Below are 10,663 nucleotides of genomic sequence, written 5' to 3' on the forward strand. Positions count from 1 at the left end.
AACACAGCTATATATACTACATAGATCTTACCTGACCCCTTGCCGCCAAGCCAGATTTCATGCAAATCACAGCCCTCTATGTCCAAGGTTTGGAGAATCTAGTGGTACCTTTTGTTGTGTAAATTAAATATCAATCAGCGCAATCAAATAGAAAGTGTAAATAAATGCGAATAGAAATACATATATAGCCACTATCACTAAAAAAGTGCTTTTACTCCACTTGGGAACAATAATAAAATTAACAATGCAGTGCTGTGCTACTAAGTATGCTATAATAAATAATAAACCAATATATATGTGTGTGATCCAGTGCTTCACCATAAATCAGCATTATCACCATGCACAAACAATCCATAAATCTTTAAGAGTCCGTAAGAAATATATATGTATCATAGTCCATAAAAAAATAACAAGTGACTGATTATAGTGGATCCAAAAAATAACAATTCACCAACAAGTGAGAAAAAGATATTGCTCCACATACTCCACCAGTATCATAGGCTGCTCACCTCACATTTTGACCCCTGTTTTACCAGCAGCAAAATTATCAGTTTGCCCTCTGGGTATAATGGAAATATCTGACACTTTTAATCCTCCGTCTTTTTCACACCCCCTGCTATAGGTTCAGAAGAACCCCCGATAACTCTCATCCAGTGGGATAAGAATGGCACTTTAAAGCCATGCTAGCTGGATAGGCATACAAGCATCAGTTTCCAGAGATAGCTGCGATGTGACGTCAATACGTAGGCCCCGTCCCCTATACGTGTATCGTCAAGGCGTAGACTTCTTCCTGCCCAGTTATACAGGGCTACTGGTCTCAGATAGTAACATTTCTGCATGATCAAGTGGGCTCCCCTCTCACACTATGCCCTAAGCAAATCCTACTAGGCTTGTTTCTGGATCCTGATACTGACAAATTCCTTCACATCTTCCTACAAGAATCCCTATTTATGGCTAGAATGTTAATTACCTGAAATTTGCTTAGGGCCCTGCATCCCACTATCTGTGAATGGATGACTGCTGTTAACGCTACCCTACCTTATAATAAAGTATTGTATGCTCATAGAGGGTGCCCCGCCAAGTATAACAAAATCTGGGAAAAATGGCGGGAAACTGACTCTACTGGGATGTTGATGGTAGTGCTGATGTGTAGATCAACTGCTGGCAGTTTCATTCAGCATAGTCTGGACCCATGTGTGGTACTCAGGGTACTCCCTTAGATACACATGTTGTTATGCTTTGGACGAATGCGCCAGTCAGTGAACCCCGGGGTGCTCTCTCTCATTTGTGCCTCTCACCCTAAGGCAGTGATGGCGAACCTTGGAAATCCAGATGTTTTAAAACTACATTTCCTATGATGCTCAACTACACTGCAGAGTGCATGATCATCATGGGAAATGTAGTTCCAAAATTTCTGGGGTGCCAAGGTTCGCCATCACTGTCCTAAGATCTACTGACGTGGTTACATACCTGTACATTAAATGCTATGCACTCTGTATGCTCCTGTATTTACTACTACTAGTGATTTTTATTTTTTTATTTTTTTGTGTACCTGCATATTGTATATCTGTTATACCATCTCTGACTTGACTTGATGTAGAGCAATACAAACAAAAGCTTTAAAGCACGGTTTAGATAAAAGATGCTTGTTCTGTGTTTTATAGGAGTATATGCTGTATCTCCAGCGTCTGGAGCAGAGATCAGAGGAACAATTCTATGAGCATTGGTGGAACCCCCATTGCCAGCCTCACTGCAATCGCAACATTGTCAACCCTGTTTAATAGCAGCAAGACAGCCTGGCCTATGAAGGTATCCATTTTCTGTTTCCTGAATTCTGAGCTTTGACAGTACTTTGGATTATGCTTCTCTCTGCAGCCTGCCTCAAGCCCTAGCCTGTCTGACCATTCTTCTGCCTTTTGCCTGCCTCAAACCCTAGCATTTCTGACCATGCTTTTGTCTCCAGCCTGCTTTGACCCCCCAGCCTGTCTTACCACACTTCTTTCTGCAGCCTACCTCTACCCCTAGCCTGTCTGACCACAATTCTCTCTGCAGCATTCCTAGACCCCTAGCCTGTCTGACCATGCTTTTGTTTGCAGCCTGCCGTTTGCAGACCCCCAGTCTGTCTGATCACATCTCTCTCTGCAACCTGCCTCGACCTTTAGCATGACTGACCACGATTTTCTATGCAGCCTGCCTCAACCCTTAGCATGTCTGATCACAAATCTTTCTGCAGCCTACCTCGACCCCTAGCCTGTCTGACCACGATTCTCTCTGCAGCATTCTTAGACCCCTACCCTGTCTGACCATGCTTTTGTTTGCAGCCTGCCACGACCCCCAGTCTGTCTGACCATGCCTCTCTCTGCAGCCTGCCTGGACCCCTAGCATGACTGACCAAGATTCTCTATGCAGCCTGCCTCAATCCTTAGCCTGTCTGATCACAAATCTTTCTGCAGCCTACCTCGACCCTTAGCCTGTCTGACCATGATTCTCTCCGTAGCCTGTCTCAACCCCTACCCTGTTTGACAATGCTTCTGTCCCTCAATTTGCTTTTGTACCCTTCTTTTATGCTGTTGCTCTGCCCATGTGTTTATTTGGTCACTGACCTGGAATAAGCACACACCTACAAAAAAAAAAAAAAAAATCTGGTATTGGGACTTTAAATGAGGAATATCATAAAATAAAATTAGAAAATGTATTATAAAGTGTATTCAAAAATTCATCGTAGAAGTATATTTCATGTTTAGTGAAAAACATGGAACAGAATAAAAATTGATTGATGAACATAATTAAGAGCTGACATATGGCACATGATTATCATAATAAATTCATACAAAAACAATACATGGTACAATAGAATAGACAAATGCATGATAGATATAAAATGTAAGGATCAGACTGTCTTGACGTATAGTAACTCTACACGTTTCCTGGCTCATGTCCACGCTTGAGGAGTATGTTGCCAAAATTCTCTGTGAATATAAGTAATAAATAAAAGATGTGTAGGCATAAAAATCCCTATATGGGTGACAAAAAAATAAATAAAATAAATATATATATATATATATATATATATAGTATATATTTTTTTGTTATCCATATAGGGATTTTTACCCCTACACATCTTTTATTTAATACTTATATTCACAGAGAATTTTGGCAACATACTCCTCAAGAATGGACATGAGCAACGAAACGCATAGAGTTACTATAAGTCAAGACAGTCTGAGCCTTACATTTTATATCTGTTATGCATTTGTCTATTCTATTGTACCATGTATTGTTTTTGTATGAATTTATTATAATAATCATGTGCCATTTGTCAGCTCTTAATTGTGTTCCTAAATCAATTTTTAAACTTTATAATACATTTTCTATTTTTTTACTTTTATTTTGTGATTTGCCTCATTTAAAGTCCCATGACCAGAATTCTTGTTTGTATGTATATATTAGGGATGGAGGCATGTTATGGTGGTGCTATCAGATCACGATTTTCTTATGTCCAAGCATACACCTATCAGGTATCCTGATTCTGGATTTGCACATGCTTGTTTTAGGCTCATAACATATTAGGCAGGGATGTGATGATCCAGAGCATGCACCTTCAAAAAAATGTCAGCAATGGATATTTCACATTTCAGTCATGATAGATTCCCTTTACAATCTGCACTAAGCCTCATGGCTTTTATTTATGTTGTCTAATTCCTTGGTGCAAAAATGCATCGATTTAAGTATATTGAAACAGGCTAAAAATACACTTTAAAATTCCAAGTCACATTCATACGCAGCAATCCAGAGCAGCACATAATTATACCGCTGTGAATACATGACAGGAACACACATAGCCTGGATGAAAACCTATTGTTTTTTGCTGCTGTTAAATCAGTGGTATAATTAATCTGTAGCATTAAAGGTCTCCTGTAATTTGCTTGACATATCTCTTAGGGGGGCTAATTAAGTATTGCTGTTCTTTGCAGCTCTTGCACCTTTAAAATAACACTAAAGGCTCCTGTCTGACAACCTAAGCAACTACCAAATGCAGTTATTATGTGGTGCAAAACACTTAAAAAAGTAAAAATCTTCCTATAACTTCCCTCCAGAACTGCAGCTCACAGTGGAAGAGTTTTATCAGCGGAGGCAGTGCTGTCAATCCAGAAAGCAGTGGGTGGGGCTAGGTGTGGCCAAGTACTGATTGACAAGCTACAGGTTTGTTAATCGGCAGTGACAATGCTGCAACATTTTCTCAAGCGACTGTGGTGCAAGCATGTGAGCAAGGTGCAGGGTGGTGTGGGGGGCAGTAAACACACAGTGCAATATAGGCAAGAGTAATATATTGAAGACACAGTACAGCTAGGCCTGGAGGGTAGACATGACCTTACAACTAGGCCTGGAGGGTAGGCATGACCTTACAACTAGGCCTGGAGGGTGGGCATGACCTTCCAGAGCCACTTATGAATTGTAACAGCAGTTTGTAGACTTGGAAAAAGCAGACAGCATCTGCAATGAGGAGCGGGATGTGGCCTGGCTGGTCCACACCCAAAGAGGAGGTTTCCTGAAGCGAGGTAGGCGTAGTCCCCGCATTGTCCCTCTTCCTCCAGAACCTTTCCCTATCTTTAAGCACTGTCCCTGCCAGACGGGGAACCTGTACTTACAATAGCCACACGCATAAAACGTGCCAAATCCTGGATCCGGAGTCTTAAATAGACTCTGCCTGACTGAAGAGGGCCACGGAAGTCACGTTAGATGCCAGCATTCAATTGCATAGATGTCTCCCTGTGACCAAGGAAATGATAGAGAAACCAAGTTCCTCACAACTTCCTCCCCCCGCTGCTTCGGTCCAGCACCACCTATAGCGGGGAATACAGACTGCACCTGCCTACAAGCAGACACAACCTACAGAAGTGTATCAACTCTGCTTCGGGAGCAGTGCAGAATTGTTGCCACCCCATCCCAGAAAGTTGCATTAGATGGGCTTTACTGGATCAACAGGTATTTGTGGTACTTCTCAGGGGTACCAAGAGAAAATTGTAAGTGCTGTTGAGTGGGTGTGGCAGCACATATTTTATATATTATAGAGTTTCTAAGGCAGGGACTCAAAATCAAGACTTTGCCGTGTTTGTCCTTAGCCACTTGAAATGCAAGTCTGCTGCTCTCACACTTTCAGGGGGTTCAGGCTTACAAATCTGTGCATATGGGTGTAGCATTAAACATGGTCTGAGAGGTGAACTTAGCTTTTAAATAGCTTTTCGAAACATGACCTCAGAGGAAGTGTCCAGCAGCACTTCTTGCTAGGAACGAGCAGCGGGAATGCTTGAATGTCTAAACATGTGGACTCAAAACGACGTCTACTTCCAGTGTTTCTACTCTTTGTTCTGAATATGTAAATAGTTTTGTGTGCATATTCTGGACACAGGTTCACTTTTAGTGTTAATTTTAGGGTTAGTTTAATGGATAAATCTAGGAGCAACCAGTAATGAGAAAATTAGGGAGGCCACCAGTGATAACCTTTACCTTTCAGAATCATTGACCTAAAATAAGCTTTCGATATGCATTTAGTTCAGTGAAAGTTTTAGAATAAACAAATGACAACCACCCCAACCTATAACTGGTCTTTGCAGCAAGGAGCACATGGAAGGGCGATGCATTTCGAAAGACAACAAACAAAAATTCCCAGCAAACTTTCCAGCCAGCCTGCAACAAACCGAATTGACCCTGTCTAACAGTTCACGTTAAGTTTTAGGATAACAATACTTTTCCAAAAATGAATGTTAGCAGGCTTTGCCAGTTGCCCTCTTCATCCACTGCATATGCCCCAACACAGTTCTAAAACTGGACTGTCCCCTTCCAGGGCCGCTGACAGGGGGTTACCACTGGGCCTCCTGTACACAGGGGGCCCAGACAGCAGGGGGATCTCTGTGGCGGGATGAACGATGCACTGTGTTTATGTCTCTCCCTCCCTTCCAGCATCTGAAAGTTGGTTTCTCCCCTCTCCCTCCCACCGGCTTTCAGCTGCTGGAGGGAGAGACACAGTTCATCATTCTGTAATTGTCCTCCTACCCTGCCACACTGATCCCTTTCTATGTGCTGCCCACATCGAATTCCCCCCCATGTGCCCAGCCCTGCCCCCATGCTGCCTGCTTTCCTCTCTCAATGGCTGCTGCGGGTACACAGGGAGATAGACAGTGGGGGAAGGGGCAAATACATATTTAATTTATCAGGTCCATATTTTCTGAATTGGGCACTGTGAGCGGTCGCTGCCAATTGCTCCTGTGTCCATTCAAACCTGAAGCAGAGTAAACTGTGCTTCAGTTTATGAATGAACAGGAGCCTCTGTCTCCTGTTTATTCAAATTCAGTGCAACTGAGGCTACAGAGAAAGGAATTGAAGAATTTGTCTCAAAGAAGAGATGTCAAGGGTCTATTAAGACCCCTGATATTTCACCAAAGCCCGTCCGACCCCCCCCCCCCTCCCCCAATCAGCGTTGTAAAAAAAATAATAATAATAAAAAATAAATAAAAATAACAAATTGTAAAACATATTTTTTTTTAAATGTAAACAATTATTCGAGAAATTAACGGCTCATACACACAGGTTCGAACTGTTTGTATGTGTGGCTGGAGCCGCCTGTTATTCTTTGAGGTTGCAGTGACTGTATGAACACAGCCGCATGTCCAAATTTGATAAGTGTGCAGGTGCGGGTGAGTGGCCCCGATTGCATACTGTCTGTGTTTGGCCATATACCTGCACCCACACGGCTGTGTCAATATAGCACCTGTGGCTGTGTTCAAAAATAGTGTAACATAGGCTGCTTGCATACAGCATAAGCCACATTTAAAAACCCCATTTACACACAGAACTTTTTTTATTATCTTAATTCAGTATTGTTTTTTAGATTTTTCCAGAATTTTGTAAGTTATGTTATGTTTGTGTCCACTAATAAGGATTGTAGTGTATTTTTTGTGAAAATATTGTATAGCGCCTGCCAGGAAGGCTGTACAGGGGCCGTGATGAGCAGAAAAAGTCAGGCAGATCACAAGTTAACGATCGCTGATGTAGATAATATACCTTTCTGAGTAATAAAAATTCATTTTTATTTTGTAATCTTTTTAAAAGAGGGCAACATAAAACTAGTGTGATATATATTATGCTGTTTTAAATAAATGAATGACTATTCAAGACTTGAGTAGATCTCAATATCTGGTTGGATTGATGTAGTAGCAATTCTCAATTAATTCTCAAGATGCTCATCAGATATCTCGATTCTAATTTTGCCCTCCATGTGCTTCATCCTTGAAAATAGTTGCTCACAAATATAGGTGCTACAAAAAACTGATGAGATGAATAAGACACGTGATTGTGAAGAGTGGGATATTTTTCTTTGGGAAGATAAAAGTCCAATAAAGAGACACCGCCAAATTTATCTTCGGGCCACATTTGTTGGCTAACGGTAAATGCATTCTTACAAAAGAATCCCCAAAAATCTAAATTTTTAAGTAAGCTTGCGATTTTGTGTTGGGCCTCATTCATACCCATCTTGGGCCGCAGGTTGGATACCCCTATTGTATTTGGTAATGTGTAATAATGTTGCACTTTTTACTGTATTTTTACACAGCAAGTGGTGTTTTAGCTCCTTTTTCAATATTTAATTGTAAAAGACATGCTTCTCTTTTAGATCTGGATAAAGACCTCAAAGTACTCTCACCAAAAATAAGCAAGAATAGTTTTGAATCCTTCAAGCTAAATGCCCTGAAGTCTGAAATATCTATGTGAGCAAGGACACCTGTAGTGGACCAAACTACTTGTTCATGGTGGAAGTCAACTGACCCCGACCGCCGGCTTGGAAGTGGTAGCAACCAATTAACCTCTTAACATATTGAGTTATGTGTTCTGTTTTGCATTTAGGAATGATCAGAATAACAAATGTCTATTAAGTGGAGGAAAGATATATCTCAATATTTTCATGTGCAATACTGGGGAAATGCATTTATGCAATTACCTGAACCCTAACCCGCTGTGTGGCTCCAAAAATTTGGACTTTACTTTCAAAAGTGGACAACATTATACACCTTGCAAAGAAGGGTACAAATTTTATTTTTATTTTAATTTTTGGAAACTAATGGGGTATAGTGCAAAACAAACTTTTGAAATTTTGACTATATAAAGTAAATTCCCGATAGTGTTCTCTCTTATAACATATTAATGTAAAAAAGTGTATACGTACAACATAAAAATGCTTTTATATATGGTACTGCATTGTATATCTGCATGAATTACTGTATAACCTTGGAAGTTTTAATTATACAGGCTACAATAAATTCACTGCAAATGTAAAAAAAAATGTCCTTCTTTTGTAATTGTCCTTCTTTTGTAATTATCTAGACTTATCTTGTCTTTTCATTGATATTGTTTGTTTTATGATGCCATCTGAATGAATCCTGTTTGTAATCATTGATTTAAAAGACTGCACCACTTTTTTTAAAATAGGTAACCCAACTCCAGCCAGAACTCAACAGATATTCTAAAGCAGCCTTTCTCAACCTTTTCAATACAAAGGAACCCTTGAAAAACCTTTCCAGTCTCAGGGAACCCTTTCCTTATACAGTGCCTTGAAAAAGTATTTATACCCCTTGAAAGGTTTTTGTCATGTTACAACCAAAAACATAAATGTATTTTATCTGGATTTTATTTGATAGACCAACACAAAGTGGCATAATTGTGAAGTGAAAAGAAAATGATCAATGGTTTTCAAAATGTTTAACACATAAATATGTGAAAGGTGTGGAGTGCATTTGTATAGCGCCCCCCCCCCCCCGAGTCAATACTTTGTAGAACCACCTTTCACTGCAATTACAGCTGCAAGTCTTTTTGGGGATGTCTCTACCAGCTTTATACATCTAGAGAGTGAAATGTTTGCCCATTCTTCTTTGCAAAATAGTTCAAGCTCTGTCAGATTGAATTGAGAGCATCTGTGAGCAGCAATTGTCAAGTCTTGCCACAGATTGTCAATTGGATTTAGGTCTTGACTTTGACTGGGCCATTAACAACACTGATTGTACAGAAGTCAATCTATTAATTGACTTCTGTACAACCACCCTGTTGGGTTTCTTCTGAATGATAAGTGCCGCCGGCCATAACTGGCAACACTGGTCATTGCGTTCTGATGTCTGGGAAGGCTCCACGCCATGAGAACACAATAGCACAGTGGCAGTGATTCACCCATCCATCTCGAATGCGTGAAATCGGCACATCTTTTTACGTTTAACCTACTGGCCTGCCTAAAGTTGAACAAAATACTACAAAATATAGACCTTACAGAAGAACCTCAGAAAGCATCAAGTAATCAAGTTTGGATCTAAAATTTACAAAATCGTTGGATTATGCTGTTTACATAAGAAGTGTATGATCAGGAGCACCAATAGGAGAAGGCCTTGCAATAGAAATGCTGAGTATGTTAGAATTCTACACACCTCCCATGCTTTCCCACAATTGTTCAGGTTCCCAAGGAGAATGATTTGACTATTCAAGACTTGAGTAGATCTCAGAAGTTACAAAAATGCTTACAAAAATAGAGGTACTTTATGTTGAATGTGCCACTGTCTTGCATATTGCACTTTTGGGTGAAAAGAAATAATATCCAACAGAGGTGGTCCCCAGATTCATGTTTGGTCCAGAGGAGAACTTGTAGCTAATTGGTTGTCTTCAACTGGAATGAAAATCGGTGGTGTTGTTCTCAGCAAGCAAGGAAAGACTACCAATTTTATATAATTTAGTGGACCTTAATCAGCTGATTTGCTCTTGGGGGTTGCCTGTCAATGCACCTTCAGTTCTATTAACTCTTGTCGCACCAGAAGATGACTGGGGCATCAGAGCATGGTGATTTCCGCTAAATCAGGACACAGCAGCACAAGAGACACATCTCAAAATGTAAATAATACCACTTGTGCTGATTTTTTTGTTATTTATTTTAGGTAAACCTAGGTTTAAGGGCTGGTTCCCACCATCATTTCTGCTTTGGATGCATGTTTGCATGTACTTTTTGATGCGTTCTGGTGCGTTTTTCCCCTCTTTTTTTTTCTTCAACTCAATTGAGGATGTGTGCATTTTTCATGCCCTTTGCCCCATTCCAGATGCGTTCTATACTGAAAAAATGCAACACGTTCTACTTTTGTTGACTGCACTGGAATGCTCTGTACCTGTTTAAATTGGGTCCATTGGAATACATGTTAAGCACTGTCCATGCGATATGGCCCTTGATTGCCTTTATTTAGCCCTTGGGGCACTATTTATCCTACGGATTTGAGACACTATTTTGCCCACTCACACCAACACTGGGGCATAATTCCTGCGATTTACAACCATGGGATGCTATTTTTCCCACAGGCACCAACAATCAGGCACTATACCTTAGCCTAGTACCAAAGATCTGGCACAGTTTACTCCCACTGATGCCAGAAAAAATGTATATTACCGCTGACCACAGTCTGGCTCACCTGAAGTCTGAAGGACTGTAAACTGGCCCTTTGTTTAGAAAGTTTGGAGATTCCTGATCTAAACAATGAAGTCACTGGTATAGAACAGTGGTCCATAGAGTGATCACAGTTTAGATAAGGTCCCTGCTCCTGAAGTAAGCCATAAATCTTACATCTTACTAGACATTTTAAATTGA

General features: G+C 40.5%; 1 protein-coding gene across 1 annotated transcript in view; it reads left to right on the forward strand.

Annotated features, from left to right (window-relative positions):
* CUNH17orf67 (chromosome unknown C17orf67 homolog) overlaps window positions 1–8,335 on the forward strand; it is a 40,686-nt gene extending 32,351 nt beyond the window's left edge. Inside the window, exons 3-4 of the mRNA XM_077458932.1 lie at window positions 1,665–1,809; window positions 7,670–8,335. Coding sequence (XP_077315058.1) covers window positions 1,665–1,781 — 117 coding nt within the window. The 3' untranslated portion in view covers window positions 1,782–1,809; window positions 7,670–8,335. The remainder of the gene's footprint in view (window positions 1–1,664; window positions 1,810–7,669) is intronic.
* The last annotated feature ends 2,328 nt before the right edge of the window (window positions 8,336–10,663 follow it).

Source organism: Lithobates pipiens, unplaced genomic scaffold, assembly GCF_037356315.1.
Source record: "Lithobates pipiens isolate NorthernLeopardFrog02 unplaced genomic scaffold, aLitPip1_a1.2 Scaffold_28, whole genome shotgun sequence".
NCBI classification, from domain to species: domain Eukaryota; kingdom Metazoa; phylum Chordata; class Amphibia; order Anura; family Ranidae; genus Lithobates; species Lithobates pipiens.